We start from the raw sequence: 16,583 nt of genomic DNA on the forward strand, positions 1-16,583 counted from the left end.
TTTGAGCAGACTGAAAGCTGTCTCCCCTCCCCCTTCCATTTGTTCTTCCCTTCCCCCCATAAAAGAAGTGAGTAGCTTGAGTTGTTGTGTTGCTTTTATCTAATGTCACTGTATGCAATTGGATGTGTACAGGTGTTCTGTAATGCTAATAATAGGAAATTTTGTTGTGTAGAAATCTCGCCAAGTATAGTACTTCGTGTTGAGTCCAAGACATGGCCCAGATTTAAAGTCTTCCAAAGCATGTCTCACTACAGTGTGTTTCATCTGGAAATTGTAGTGTCCTACAAGTAATGATAGTCACCATAAAAAATATGACCATGGTATCCATAGTAAAATATATATACATATGTATATATATATATGTATGTGTATGTATAGTTATATATATACACACACGCATACACACAGCTAGTGCAGCCCAGCAGAATACATACAGTGCGTATTAACTTCCATCTCAGATTTAGGAAAAATAAAGGCGCAGAGAAGGCTCCCTGCCTCAGCTAATGTACAGTAAGTGTCAGCTAAGTTGAGCTAGAACCAGTGTTTACAAAACTTGGTGGGAAAAATTCCAAGTCCTCTGATTTAATGGAAGATACTCTTATCTACTTGATGCCATCTACCAGTCCATTCTAGTTTACTTCTGGGCATTTATTTAACAAGAAAATCCAGGAATGGATTTATTTCCAGGAATTTACTTGCATTTTGTGGATTCTTGAATACTCCAGGTATGTAATATTGTCACCATTATGCCTATTTTGTTTATAAGCTTAAGTTAAAGTGATTATTGTTGGGGAGGAAAAAAAAGCAAATTAAGTAATGGCAGTAGCTGTATCAAATTTTGTGGTGGGTTTTGCCATTCCTTTTGTCAGAAGACAGCATGAAGTTAAAAGCTCTTTTCTTAACTAAGTTCCCCTTTGCTAATGCATTCAAAACTGAGGTTCTATCATTTTGTCATTTTAAATTTAGACTATTGGCTGGGTGTTGKTTTTTTTTTTTTCCAAATAAGATTTATGTAACTTATTTTTCTTAATGTTGTTAGTGTACTTGATGAAGGCACATTTCCAGTATTTTAATCACCTAATTGTTTGGATATTTTTAGCAAGTAGCTTTTGACAAAACAAAATCGACTGTCCTGTAATTGGAGTTCACTGAAGAATTTGCCTTTCTGGATCCATGTTTATTTTCTAATCCTCAAAATTACAAACAAAATAAAAAACTAGGCTGTTTTTATTAAAGATGATCAAAAAGTCAGAAAGAAACAGAAGGCTTTAAAAAGATAGCATAAACATCCTTCAAGAAACACATGTTGAAGACTGAGGAAAATTCTTGAACTTTCCTCACAGCTTCCAGTGTTATGCAATGGAGGATAATCTTACTCAAGATTTTGAAAGATTAATGGATGCCAGCTTCAGAGAGCTCCTTTTACCTGGTAAGTCTTTTTTTTATTGTATGCCAAAAACTACATTAGTGCAACATTAAGGCTTAGAATTTGATGTGCAAGAACAGCTAAATTTAAGAATTTCCTAGAGATTTAACTCTCCTTCTTACATGTATTTTGTATGATTATATAGAAAATACGGATCAAGGTTCTAGAAGTGACACAACTAAATTATAATCAAGAACACAGAGTTAAGCTTCTATAAGTATCTCTCTAGTGTAGTATTAAAACTTTCTTGTGATCAACAGTAGAAATACATATTGGTAAATGCTTTCATCAACAGCATGTGTAAGAGCTGGTCAGGAACTTTCAAATAATTGTTATATCTTTGGAAAATATGAGTTATCTAGAAATTGCAAACTATTGTGGGATTCTGTTTACAATAGACAAGAGTCTGGATGGTAACATTCCAGTAGAAACAAACAAGGAAAACAGAAGGAAAGACACTTTAGCTAGCAGCACCCTGGTTAGACCACTTAACTAAGGTGAGACTCAGGTCTTTGCTTCAGTGAACTACTTTTTTTTTCTTTTTCATTTATGCAAAGAAAGAGAACTCCACTGAAGAAATCGAGAGGCGCAGTCCATAATAGCAAGTAGTTGTTTATGTTAAACATCCTGCTGAGGCTTAGGTCGTAGATTGGAGAAAGGTGAAACAGAGCCTTACAGGAGCCTCTGTTCTGTTGCAGGTGAATTTTGGAAGCATTGAGTGTGTCTGTGACACTTCTGTATTGCGTCCCTGGTTTCTGAAAGGGTTCTGGTTTTGTTCTTTCGAGAAACAAGCACATTTTTGAAATAGAACATTCCTACAAAATCAGAAAATCATTTCCTGCCTACTATGTAGCCAGAGTTCATGTATTGTGAAATTCCTGACTTTGCATTTCAAATCTCAACCTTAATGTTGTATTAATGTATTTTTTGTATATAATTTCCTTTGAAAATTTTCTGCAACAAATTGAGTGCAATTTTAAGTGTCTAAAACTTTTAAAAGCAGCATTTTCTAGTGCACAGTGCTGTAGGAGTGAAATCATTTTTTTTCCAAATACTGCAGCTGTGCTCATCAGTGCATTCAGTTCTTATTAGTTTATTCTAACAGCTAACTTTCAGTTCATTTTAGTCTTATTAGACTGACTATTGGTCAAACAAGAATAATTGAAGGATGAATCCAGCAAGGAGCTAAAACCTGTGACTTCTGTATTCACATGGATCAGGGTTATATAGTGACAAAAGAAAGTTGCATCAATATTTGCTCTTCTTACACAGTAGGTTTTTTGAGTGTATAGAGAATTACTCAGAATTACACACATATAAAACAGACAGGTTTTTGGTGATCATTCAAAGAACAAGATACTACTAACAAGATCTACTGTATGGTATCAGAGAACATAAGGCAGATAGTGAGACCAGAATGCAAGATGTTTCAGAGTAGCTGTTCATCTAAGTTTTGACCACTTAATTTTTAAAATGGAAAAAGAATCATCAGTTTTAATTGAATCGTTCTCTTCCAAATATCCTGCAAGTGTTCCCGCCATCCTGCTTTTTTGTGTTACTCATGATTTACTTGCCTCAGGATATAATTATACATTTGCAGCATCGTTATTAGAATTTTTTATGATCAGTTTTAAATGTTTATGTCAAAGGGCAAACTGATAAGAAAAGAATTACTGTTGTAGAGAAGTGTTAAGCAGTCCTTTCTTTGAATAGAATCTCCGTTGGGTGAAAAATGATTGCATGATATTTATAAATGTCATTCTGTAAGTGTGTTTCCAGAGATAGGTGCTTTTGAACATTAACATGAAGTTGCTTTCAAATACTATTCTCAGAATAAGACTATCATATATGCCATACAGTTGGATGTGCTGTTTTTAAAATATGACAGTTTCAATACTGAAAGAGTGACTGAACTCTAATAATTAGTGTTCTGCTGTTATGTGCTATAAAGTCTAACATAGCAAGTATAAAACTAATGAATTCCATACTTTGCTTAACATACATGTAAACACCGCAATTTTCAATGTAATATGAATGAAATTATAGTCATATCTTTAAAGAAATTTATTGCTATATAAAACTGTCCTGGCTGACTGTACATAAAAATGTAAAATTGCCTCTCTCTTAAGTATTGTCGGGAAGAAAATAGAATGAATGTTTATAATCATGATGCTCTGTTTCAAACAGCATTTTCATTACCACATGAAGGAACGTGTCAGATAACAAGGACATAAATATTTTAATCAAGTAGTTATTTACTTTTCAATATTGATGATTGTTTTGCAGTACCAATTGTAAAGCAGACTTGGGAAAGAGAGGCTGCCCTTATTGAATACTACAGTGATTATGCAGAAATCTCCATTCCTACTATAGATTTAGGAGTACCTAATACTGACAGAGGTGAGCTTCTGACTGTTGTTCTCAGTTTTGCATGAATTACTGTATAAAGATGGTAATTTTTCAGGATAATACATATATTTCATGTACAGTATATCATTTAGAAATTCTGCATTTCTGTAGTACACATTCTTGCAGTTAAAACTGAAAGAATACTTTTGACATGCAAGGAATGGATGGAGAGTACAATTTACCTATTTGGACAGGGTTTTTTTGTTTTTTTGTTTTTTTTTTTAATTAGAAACCTAAATTTTGTAAGTATGAAAGCAGGGTATGCTGATACTACTCCAGGAGAGAAAAAATTGTGTTATTGCTGTCTGCCCACTGTTTTGCATAAGATTTGTTAATGGTGGCAGTATGTCATAGGTTTAGGACAGAAGACCTCAGGCAGTGCCAGCTGGGTACTGATCATAAACTGCTTGTCRTATGGTATTTGGATATTATGTGCTTATATCTAGTATGTCTTATTTAAGCATAAAAACTAAATGTTAAGATTGAAAGATTTTTTTTTATGACAACATAGTAGGTTTAAAGTAGTAACTTGCTTCATATTTGAATAGAAAAAAGGCTGCGGATTGGATGGCTTCAGTCAGTTTGTTCCTTTTAATGTCTTTTTAGTGTTTTTTTTCTTGTATTTGATCTACTTCTCTAGTCCTGTAGAGTCTACAAGCCTATTACCTTCTGCATTAAAGGTGTCCAAGCTGTGGCCTATTAACTTTATCTGACCCACTAGACCAGTTGTTCTGATCTTTGCCTTGTTTCCAGCTGCCCTTTTTTCCAAAGGGCTTATCAGAGGCAGATGGGAATAGGCAGGGATTTCTATTTGCACAGGTGTGGTGTAGCACACGTGCAACCAGTGAGTGTTTTCAGGAGGTGGCAGGCCTGCTGTGCCTGCATGGATTATCTGTAGAAGTCGTGCCCAGTAGTTCTGGTCACACGATGGGGGATGGACCTTCTGCATCTGGCCTTTGAGCATTGCTGGGGGAACCAGTGGGACCTGGGGGGTACTGGTGTTCTAAACTAAACAAATTGTGCTGAGTCTGTTGTAATATCGTTTATGTCTGTCTTTCATCATGGAATACAATATAGAAATGTTTGTTTTAATTTTGTAATTCTTTGCATATCAATCTGCATTAAGTTCATGGTTTCACAAAATCAGCAAAGCCAGGATTTCCTTTATTTCTTAAGCAAAGAAATACTGCATTTTCTCAAAAATAATTTAAATGGAAGTAGCTTCAAATATAGTGTGTCATCTTTATTTTTTAATGCTTGTTTAGTAATGGCTACATTGAAAGTGATAATTGTTTTAGATAATTGTCTGTTATTTAGATGAAGAAAAAAATTTTGCAGTTGGATTTTCCTTTCCTTAGAAAAGATTCTGTAGAAGTCTGAATAGAGCTTCCTATTTCTGTTGTCTTCCTCATTCTAATCAAGGGTGTTTTACCTCTCAACTTCATTATAGTCTTTATGTTAAATATTAAGACCTTTCCTTTGAGGAAGTTACCAGGACTTGAGTTAACAGTTATGAATATGGTTGATCTGTTGCTTGCTTGTAAATATTTAAGTCTGTATAGATCTGATGCATCGTGAAAGCCTGTGGGTGGGTGAATATGTATAAGCAATACTTAAATATCGCTTTACATTCATAGATCTCAGAGTACTTTGCGTAAGATGTTTCTATTGTAGTCTCCTCTTTTTACAGTTTGGGAAAGTAAGAGAAGCAGTTTCCCCAAACTGTCCAACAGTTTAATAAAATAGCTGGAAATACAGCTTGATGTCCAGGTCTCTATAATTCAAATAATTTCCATAGTTCAACATCCTTCTTGCATGGAAAGCAATGGTTGTGTTGGAAGCATCTGTACAAACACCATGCAGCACAAAGATGTAATTTAAACTTGCATTTTCAAGTATTCTGCCAGTCATTTCCAAAACATTTCTCAGAGTGCAGCAAAATACATTTCTAGGTCATGTATAACTTTATTACAAAATCTCTTTTTATTTAAATGTATATTTTCTCTTATTCCTCTTCATTTAGGTCACTGTGGGAAAACTTTTGCCATTTTGGAAAGGTTTTTGAATCAGAGCTCTTCCAGAACTCCTTGGTTAGTCATTGTGGATGATGACACATTGATAAGGTATAAATTGCAATATTTCACAAAGTATTTCTGTTCATGCTGATAGGAGTCTTAAAAATATTCACCTCTTATTCTGTATTTAAGATACACATCTTTTTTATTAGTTATGCAGATTTCTATTCTTTCAAGAAAAAATATCACTTTTCATTCAGCATTCTTTGACTGATACTAGGAACAATTTACTCATGTAACTTGATAAAAACTATGCATATAGTGTTACTGTGTAATCATGTAGTCCAAATATGTGAAGGTCTCGTGTTTCTTTGTTAGAGGCATATATGAACTGATTATTGTTAGTCATTTGTTAATACACTCTCTAACATGTATTCCTCTTAAAAGAGCCAAAAAAAGGGTTCCATAAGCTAGGGTCGATTCTCAGAGCCACCTGGAACTGTGTCCAGGGACTTGTCTTTGTCAGAAAATGAGATCATGTTCAGATAAAAAATAATTTTTTGAGGAGAAGCTCAGAGTTCTCAATTTCTTTTCAGAGTAGATTGCATATATATTTGTCATTGCTTTCAAGAAGTGAACAAAATGAGAATTTGAACCATGCTGGAGAAATAGAAAAATATTCAAAATGCAGCTTTAATCAAGTTCCTTGAAGTGAACTCTTTACAAAGGGCATAATATTTCAGAAAATCTGTGAAGTAGCATTGATCACCAAAGAATAAATGCCTAGTTATGTTAAGTTTGGCAAGAACATGCATCAACATGCAATTACCTCTCAGGCAAGTCAGTCAAGAGAACTTAGAACAAATTAAAAAACATGAATCAAAAACTGTTAAGATTAAAATAAAATTGGATCATGTACATTTGCTGTGTCAGAAAACTGGATCAGTGAAAACTGAAAGATTGTGACTGTGTGACAAAGTTGGCACTTGCTAAGATAAATGAATGTGTATTCTGTGACAGAGCAGTATAAGAGAAATAAGGCAGAGTAATCAACCAGTAGGATCACACATTCATGAATATGAGAAGTTGTTCAAGATAGTATTTTGATTAAATCACATGACAGAAGAATCTGGAGAAGCCTATAACTATAGATAAAGCAGGATTCTTAGAATTAAATCTGCCTTTTTGTCTTTCAGTTTCTGGGGAAAAAAGATCATTTGCAAAGTTCTTACCATTGTTTGGAAAAATCATTGCATGCTTTCTTTGAGATGAAACTCAGTTTTGCTGAGAAACTTGTCTGCTTCTCCTGAGAAATAATTATATGCTAATTGATTCATCATTTGACCAAATCCAAAAATAACTTCTCATAGTAAATTTATGTTAATCTCAGTTTTTTGTAGAATTTCTRAATTTCTCCTGTTATTTTTGTGCTATGTACTATAATGCCATTTAGGCTAGCAATGTAAGGATTTTCAAAACTGTTTCAAAATAAGTGTCTACATGAACTAATTTTTTTTTTATTATTATTTAATGGACTTTCATATTATAGCATCTTCAGACTCCGAAAACTGCTCAGCTGCTATGACCCAAATGAACCAGTATTTCTTGGAGAACGTTATGGTTATGGCTTGGGAACAGGAGGATATAGTTATATCACTGGAGGAGGAGGGTAATTTATTTAAACTCCTACAGAGATCTGTATCAGTCAGTCACTGTTTTGAATGCAAATGTTTTGTATTAAGATACAAATCAGATGCAACAGAAATAGTGTTGTTTTCTAATATGATTAAAATATAGTCATGGTCAAAGAACCAAGTGTAAGAAGTTGTGCAGCCCAATGGGAACGGATTTGTAGAGCAAACTAATTGGTACTGAGGATACAGTATCCAAATTATGCAAGCATCAGGGATCTTAGTTTGGCTTGGCCAATCCTGTGGACTGAGTGCCTGTTATTGTAGCAAGTGCACCACATGCCCTCTTGAAGCACATCACACAGCCTTGTTTCATCTGATAGAGTTAATTTTGTGTATGCAGAGACCACCTTGCAATGTGAATCAAGGCGTGGTAAGTAGAGACAATTGGCATATTTGCTTAAAAAATACTCTTCTGTTCTGAACTGTAGTGGAGTTGGAGGAGCAACCAAAGAAGCATATCTATATAGGGATACAAATTTTGTCATGAAAATATTCCTTTCTGTTTTCTGTCTTTGTCCAGGCATGGATAAAGGTGATCATTCTGATCTGTTTTGTGTGTCTAAAGGAAGTGGTATGGTTTTGGAGCTATGTGATCTCAATGTCCTTACTGTCCTTCTCCATGAAAAGTAATGACTATAATAATTTATTAGTTTTCTTATCCATCCATGAATAAATAAAGATCAATTGACTAGTCTTCTCATTATCTTATGCATAGTTGCATAAGATCTTTCTTAAGTAGTTCACGTTTACACTTCAGTTAAGAAATAAACCTTCCTTGTGTGCTGGTATGTTTGCCAGTTACCAGCTGTATATTTCCGTACTTTTTTAGTGTTTATCTCTTAGCTTCTATTCTGTTTTATAGATGTGGAATTTGGGGGATTATTTTCATTCTCAGGTTTAAGCAGATAAAGACACAGATTATCCATCTTGCTTCATACCTTATTTTTGAGAAAGTTTGTTTTAAGTTAAGAATTCTATTTAACTGAAAGGACACAGTGCAGATAATAAAGTGTGCAATTTACATCATAGCTTCTGTGTAGCAACACAGACTGGACACTAGTCCTAACTCTTTTTTTCAGGACTCTAGCTAATTCTATCTCTGTTTGATCTGAATACTGAAATATGACTTTCCATTGTGCTTTCCTTTTTTTTCTTCTTATGATATATGCATTAGATTGCCTTCAGAGTTGCAATGCTAGTTATAAAGTCTTTTACAACATTAATCTGACAGTATTCTCAGATCAGTCTTTTTTTCTTTAGCCTTGGTATTTATAAAAGTTGTGCTGTGTGCCGCTTTCAAGTGAGGGATTGTCATATAGTGAATGAACTCATGAAGCTGTGTAGTGATTTCAGAGTACAGATTTTAGCAGTATAATTTGTAGTAGCTAGATTATCATATATTTTGATTGGATTGGGTGATGCATTCAGATTTCAGAAAAGAGACAGCTACAGAATATTAAACAAGAGTATATTCCCTCAGCTCTTGAATTTAAGATCACGATCATGTTTCTAATCTACTGGATGCTTATTTTACTGGTAATTGTCTAAAGACTTCAGGCTCTGGGAGATACTTAAAAGAGCAAGAGAGTTAGGATGAGCAGAAAAGCTTTGCAATGGCTTCAAGTAACATTTTTTTGTGTATGGAGAGAGCTCTGAATAACACAAGTTACAAGGAATGGCAATTAAGGTTTAGAGTTCTTTCCTCTTCTTTTCATTTAATTGTTATATGGTGACTAACCAGACAATATATTTGAGTAAGATAGAGGAGAACCTCCTTTTAAAAGTCCTGGCCAGATCTAGGAATAGTTATCAGCTGCAGTAAAAATGGTGGCTAGCTATGTAATTGTTTGAATAACAGCATAATTAATCTTCATTATATAAAGCACTTTCAGAAAATGCCTCTAACAGTAATGGTCGAATTTTGAAATGTCAGATATGTTGCACCAGAGGGGCTACATTTCATCTTGCAATTTTATATCATTTAGCAATATTCAGTCTAGTGATATCACTTAGAGCTTTTTGGCTGCTGTGTTAGTTGTTGTCTTATCCTCTTCATTTGCTTTTATTATTCAGGATGGTTTTCAGCAAAATAGCTGTCCAGAAACTACTTGCTAGTAAATGCCGGTGTTACAGCATGGATGCTCCTGATGATATGGTCCTTGGGATGTGCTTCAGTGGCTTAGGGATCCCTATAACACATAGTCCACTCTTCCATCAGGTCAGAGAGTTATTTTCAGTAGTATTTAAAATATATTTCATTCTCTTAAGTATACATTTAAAACTGGACTTGTAAATACTATGAAGTGGACTAATGTCTAATTATTGTAATCAAGATACTGCTGCTATACCTTATCTTTTTCCAGAGCAAGTTTGATCAAACAAATAAGTATATTTTCAAAGCATGGATTATGACAACACATTAATAGGTTTATATCTCAACTCCCCTACGACTACATATTACAGAAAAAACAGGGGTGGGCACTTTGAATATCAGATGTAATTAAGAGCCACCTGTTTAAATACTTGTGGTATGGCCTCTGAGGGGGAAAAGAAAAAAAAAAGTACAACAGTCTTTTTTCCTTCAGATAATGAAGTATTAACTGTGACATATTTCATCTGTCATCTCTACTTATCCAACTTTTGTATCAATTTATTTTTTACTATTCTGAAATATCTTATTACTGAAGGCACATAATGAAAACTCAGTATTTCTAGCATTGTTGCATTTATGATGGATTTTGAAGAATGATAAAAATATCTTTTCATAATTGGACTATGCTAGCACAAGGAATAAAGAGGTCACAAATCACAATTTTCTTGTGTATGTATTTTCCAGTTTGGTAGAAGTGTGTTGGAATAGCTTTGAATCTTGACTCTGTCATCCAGAATATTTAACAGTGTAACTGTGACATCATGATGAAAAACGTGATGTGTTGAGTCCCAGAGAGATGCTGTGTTGTAAACCAAATATGAGAAGACTGAGAACACATTAATTCATTATTTTAATTCCTTTTGCTTATATAAAATCATATGTTTACTTCCTTATTTTATCATCACTTACTCCTTTCAGTATAAATATGAAAGAAAAAAAAAGTAATGCATCTCATAAAATCAACAGAATTATTGAATAAATTCTGCTTGCAGAGGTTGGTTTTTTTTTTTTAACTGATTAAATGTGAGTTAGAAAGAACCAAACTCAACTTACAGATTTGTAGAAATGACCCTTATAAAAGAAAACAAAGCATTTCTTTGTAAACCTTAAAATGGTGTGCATCTGATACTGGATCTCTTTGAAAGTGAAATCCTGGCAGTTTGATTTTTCCAAATACAAAATTACACTTGAATTGTAATTCTTCTTTACTATCACTTACAATAAATTCTAAATTAACATACCTGCAACAAAGCTTAAGAATGGAGGAAAACTGCTGAATAAAAATTGCAGTATACTTATTCTGTCATGCAATAAAGATTTTTAAAATGAGAAGAAAATCAAAATCAGAAATTCTGTCAACCAGAAAATTATTTTTTGAAAAGACTTGACTGAAATACCATGATGTACAACGTGCCTTGAAGTAAGTGAATCAAAATTCTACTAAGTAATTATTATGAAACAGAGGCAAAGATATCTCCTTCCTTAGAGTGTCCTTGATGTGTTATAGCCCTTGCCCTTTCTTACTGTTTTCTTGTTTGCTACATGTTAATGTAGACATATATTCTGTAACTTGTTTCAGAGGCTTTTGAAATGGTGAGGCTTTAAAAGAACAGGAATCTGCCTACGTCCAATAGCTTTCAGGATTGTGGTCTTAAAATAGAAGCTCTGGGCAAGAGCAGTGTATTTGGCTTTTATAAAATACCAAATACAAACTGGAGCACAAAAAAAAGCAAATATTGCWATAATTGAATCCACAAAATGTAAGAAAGGAGGAGAAAATAGAAAAAGAAGTTGAGAGAATGTGTATCTTTAGGTCAGCCACTGATAAAGCAATATGATTCTTAGTAATGTAATAAACACAATAGTTATTATAGCAGATTTGGTTCCTTTGTGTATATGTCAGTAATCTGCTGATTGCATTCTTAAACTGCACAAACCCTTGCTCTCAGAAATGTAAAAGCTATTTCTATCCAAAGTAAATTGCAGGAAATTCTTAAGGTCGTGGAAGCCAAAATGTTCATCAAAGCTAGCTTTTTCAAAAGCCTTAAAGGAGACAGGCTCCCTTGATTTCTGCAAAGGCATTTTGATAGATAAGCACATCTGCAGTTTAAATATCAAAGAACCTCCCCCACCCCCCCAGCCCATAAGCAGATTTCTTAATGTGAAATTGTATGGCCTAATTTTCTGGCTAAAATGTACATAAAACAGCATGAGGAACGCAGCATGTAGCATTAATATAACCACAAGCAGGTGAGTGTACAGTATTAAATCAGTTGCTAGCTTAGGTGTCATTTCAGTGATTCAGTATCCCAATCTCCCTTTTTTTTTCTATTGTTTTACATCAGGAAAGAATGAATGTATCTTTTATTAAATTATTTTTAAAATGCTGATATTAAGTGCTTTCTGAATAAGATCTTGCATGCCTGTCTTGCTTTTCAGTAAAATTCTATTTACAATGGCAAAATCTAGTTATTTAACCAGAACCCACTACAGATGGAACTTTTGTTTTATATAATGACGTACTTGCATACTATTAAATCGTCTAAGAGAAAATGAAATATGCATCGTGTGGGTTTGTTGTAATTCAGTCTCTTGATATAATCTGATAAAGAATAGCAAATAGTTTTCTAGCAGTAGAATGCTATCTCCTGGCTTTGGTAATCTTTTCCCGTCATAAAATTTTATTTTTTTGGGGGGGGAGTGGTATTTATGGCCCAGTCAAGATCCTGCAGTCATACTGACAGTGCTGGCATCTCTCGTTAAGAGGAGGAACAGAGAATATTGCCTAAAAGTATTTTCTCATCATGGAATCCAGACTATACATTTAAAAGGATGTGGTATAAACTATACTGCTTTTCATCCCTTGCTTTTATAGATGGCAACCATTTCTTCCTGAGAAGTCAGGCATACTTAATATTAATATACTTCATAGTGTGGTGACTTCAGCCCAAATTGCAGCTGTTTGGGTTTCATACAGTGTGTTTTGTCATTGCCACGTTGCTTTATGATGATACAAAGTTGAATGGTGATAGTGAAGGGTGATACTTTCTTGTTCTAAAAATCATTCTTCATCACTGAGTAGCTATGTTTTTGGTTTATTCTTCTATCTTAGGCACGGCCAATGGACTATCCAAAAGACTACCTTTCTCACCAAATTCCAGTATCATTTCACAAGCATTGGAATATTGATCCAGTGAAGGTATATTTCACATGGCTGGCACCAAACACAGAAGATGCCCTTAATGGAAAGAAAGATGGATATAATAGGGAGGATTTATAAACAGTAGAAGAATTTTAATTTTGATTAATGTACTGCAGTCACTAACTGTGATTTTTGTGTTCTTCTCATATTGTTCATGTGTTCATGACACAGAAGATAATGTTTTGTTCCTGTTTGTTACAGTGCTTCAGAGCAATGGAAGAAGGCACCTAACTGATTTTTCAATTTCTTTTGTTAAGCTTGGTTTCTTTTTAAAATGTCTCATACAACGTTATCTATGTTCAGTTTGGRACTTTGAGTCAGACATGATCAATTTACATTTTCTTCCTCAGTGTCTCAAAAGCTGAAGTTCTTCATTGCCTAATATTGAACATTCATAGCTCTCACTGACTTCAGAAAACAGTTCTCTAAACTATTCTGGACCAGATTCTTGATAATTCAGAGAGGAGATGTGACTTTATTTCTGTGACCAGTAGCTAGATTGAGTGAAGGCTATGTTCCTTGATACTCCTTTCAAACAAATATTGTAGTTTCATGGGATAGATGGACCAAGCGTGCACCACTGTTGTACCTTGAAGTTGACTAGCATCTGTGAGGAAAGTGACATTCAAAAATCTAAAAAAGGTAAAGGACTGGGATTTTTTAAGTGGCCATGAGAGGTCACTGTGGCTCCTTTAGAAACCTATGTCACTGTGTGTCTATTTGGCAAGTACAAATGTGACTGTTAAGGACTTTTGAAGAACTAACATGCCAGTATTTCTGTGTGCGTTTCCATAGTGTATGGATGCCAGCTTTAAAAAGTTTTCAGTATTCCTAATTTATATCATCAAGTAATTTTATGCATACAACATGTAAAGAGGGATTCATATTTAAAATGTTCTTGATTTTTTTTGTGTAATTCAGTCTTGTAAAATTGTACAAAATCTGTCTTTAGTATGTTCTAAACTAATTTTTATACTGTTAAAACTGCTCCTTTTAAGACAACAGTATATGGCACTTGTATGCTGTTATCTAACTTTGCTTGCTATATTGTAACCAAATACAGGGTCTTAAAGCCATACTGCTGAAGTCATTTGTGGTTTGTTTTGTTTTATCAGTAGGTTAGAATTTGATTCCATTCCAGCGTAATGCAATACTTACTTCAAATCTTAATAGGGGAGCCACTGATTTTTGTTTCAGTGAATCCTGAAGTTGTATAAACATTTGCTTGTGAATGGAACTTGTGGAATTTTAAGCTGTTGAATAGCAAGCACGTATTCATAATATATTCAAATACAGATTAAATAGGAGTGATCTGTGTCATGTATTTTTTTTTCTTTCTTCCCACTATCAGTGCCTTAAACAGTAAACATTTTGCTGATACCAGGGCTATGTTGTCTGGTACCATGGATGTATCGTTAACTATGTTTACTGTTTAGAACTGTGAGAGCTGAAAGCTGAATAAAAGCATACTTGTTTAACCTTTTGTGCCTTCTTCCTCTTTGCAAACAGAGTACAGAATTCTTTAAGCACCCATGTCATAATTTTATCAGCTGAATAATATTCTAAGGTCAGTGGTGCTCAAAGCTAATTTAAGTGTTTTATTTCTTTCTGTACCTTGTCCTGACATGTTTCCCCAGATGAGATAAATTTTTTAGTCTCTAGTTTTGTGCAAATGAAAAGTGTTTTTATAGTGGGCTCCTTGTATGTGATTGGGAATCCTGATGCTCGCACAAAATATATATCATTATCAAGTTCTCCAAAGGTCTTATCATGTAGTTGAATCGCTTCCAACTTGAAAACTGTGATGTGATACTTCACATCTCTTTGGGCTCTGTGGAAGCAGAATAGGTCAGGCAAAGCTGATTAGTTTGGGATCAATGCTGCGTTGCTCTTGTGTGCTTCTGTCTTTATTTAGAGATTGGGAGCCATAGACTCAGTCTTTTATTGCTTGCTTCCTTAGACTTTTTCTTCTGACACAACAAATAAAGTAACTGTTTAAAGTCCATCCTTTCTCCTACCATTTTTTCTGTTTTTTACTGCAGGGATTTTGGTGGTATTTGTAGGTATTAGGGAAGGTAGAATTAAAGCAGACTTCTGATTCCAGCCTTAATAGTTGTGAAAACAGTGAAGCAGCAATTGACTTTTCTCTGTCCCTAAAACTCAATATAACTTTAGATACAGAACTAATGATATGCAACCCTAGCCCCAGCAGCAGCGTGACAAAAGAGCATGACAGGAATGACCTTTTATTCCAGGGACAAAAAATGCAAATCAAGATTTCAAAATCCCAGAGAGTTTCTGAAAACAAGATTCAAAGCCTTCTGTATTACATTTACTTTTAGAAGGCAGGGCAAAGCTGTTACTATCTGAAACCTAAAGATGAAATTATTCTGTTCTCCAGAGCTGTGTTGAGCATGAACAGTATAAATGTTTCTAATAAAAATCAAGGGGAGTGTAAATGGTATAATCTTAAAGCAAAGCAAGAGAAAGGAAATTCACAAGTTATCTTTGTAACAGGCAAATTAAAATGGGACTGCTCAGGGTTCCATTTTCCAGGAAGTTCCACACTGTGATATGAAAAAAATCTGGGAATCATTATGGGCTGTTTATTTTTAATGTGTTGATAACATGGAAAATTAACATGTATTAAGATACTTCTCTCATGGAATTTTCTGGATAATTTGGTTGGTTAATCTGCTTTTAACATCCAAAAAAATCTTGGAATACTGATGCCTTCAATATAGCCAGGCATGTAAATGATGAGTAACAGGATGTCTGAGCCCCACAATGGAGCGCAAGTGAGAATAATGATAGCTATGAATCCARTTTTTCTTTCCTGCATCTGCAAAGGCTCAAGCATTGAAAGCCCAAAAGAACTGACCTTGGTATCTCCTGCCATAAAAAGGAGAACAGACAGACATGTGAGACAGTTTGCCATCCGGGCAACTTTTTGTGCAGGACAGCTGTGCTCTGACACCAGCTCTAATGACTGCTTGACTGGAGGGAGGAATCCAAATGACTTTATTTTCAGTTTATTAATTTCTCTTGTTTTAAGACTTCCATTATTATGGCTGGAACTAGAATATGTCATAGCCAGAGGCCCAAGACTCCATTCCATTAGATTCCCCAAGAGTGAGATCAACACTGAGTAAGGACTACCTTAATGGGCTACTGTGAAGTGCCTCCAAAGCCAGTAATGCCACATCATTACCAAAAAAAAAAAAAAAAAGTAGCAAGAGGTTAGCTTTTTGTGACACCATAAAACTCTTGAAGACTGCTATTTACAGCATTCTGTGGTAATAAATACATTCTGGTTCATTTTAATAGAATTGCTTCTGCATATAGTTGATAAATAATTAAAAGAAAATTAGAATAATGAGCAAAATGCTCCTTAATGACCCATGACATGTCATGGATTTACTGAGGAAACTAATAACACTTGAACCTCTGCTATTAATACTGCCTAGTGCAGCTCTAGCTCTCAGGTCCCAGATCACAGCAGCAAGGCTGCTTTAACCTTCCCCGGTCCCATATACACGTACCTTGTTCAGTCAAGTTCACCTCACCGATCACAGTAAGGATGATATCATTAAGTAATCATTTCATTTAATAAAAAGTAGATTCAATATTAGTTTGTAGGTAGCTAATTTTTCTATTTAAATTTGTTTCATGTTGTGTAGGGTAC

At 34.4% G+C, this 16,583-nt stretch overlaps 1 protein-coding gene across 8 annotated transcripts in view; it reads left to right on the forward strand.

Annotated features, from left to right (window-relative positions):
* Positions 1 to 14,376, forward strand: part of B3GLCT (beta 3-glucosyltransferase) — a 65,384-nt gene extending 51,008 nt beyond the window's left edge. For 6 of the 8 annotated variants that reach the window (XM_026055975.1, XM_026055980.1, XM_026055978.1 and 3 more), the window contains 5 exons: positions 3,713 to 3,826; positions 5,859 to 5,958; positions 7,400 to 7,519; positions 9,618 to 9,762; positions 12,809 to 14,376. In XM_026055975.1, the coding sequence (XP_025911760.1) occupies positions 3,713 to 3,826; positions 5,859 to 5,958; positions 7,400 to 7,519; positions 9,618 to 9,762; positions 12,809 to 12,976 (647 nt within the window). In that variant the 3' untranslated portion in view covers positions 12,977 to 14,376. Of the gene's footprint in view, positions 1 to 3,712; positions 3,827 to 5,858; positions 5,959 to 7,399; positions 7,520 to 7,884; positions 7,915 to 9,617; positions 9,763 to 12,808 lie in introns of those variants that run through there. The other 2 variants (XM_026055979.1, XM_026055977.1) reach the window with 2 other exon arrangements.
* Positions 14,377 to 16,583: the final 2,207 nt, after the last annotated feature.

This window comes from Apteryx rowi, unplaced genomic scaffold (genome assembly GCF_003343035.1).
Source record: "Apteryx rowi isolate R43461 unplaced genomic scaffold, aptRow1 scaffold_1285, whole genome shotgun sequence".
NCBI lineage: Eukaryota > Metazoa > Chordata > Aves > Apterygiformes > Apterygidae > Apteryx > Apteryx rowi.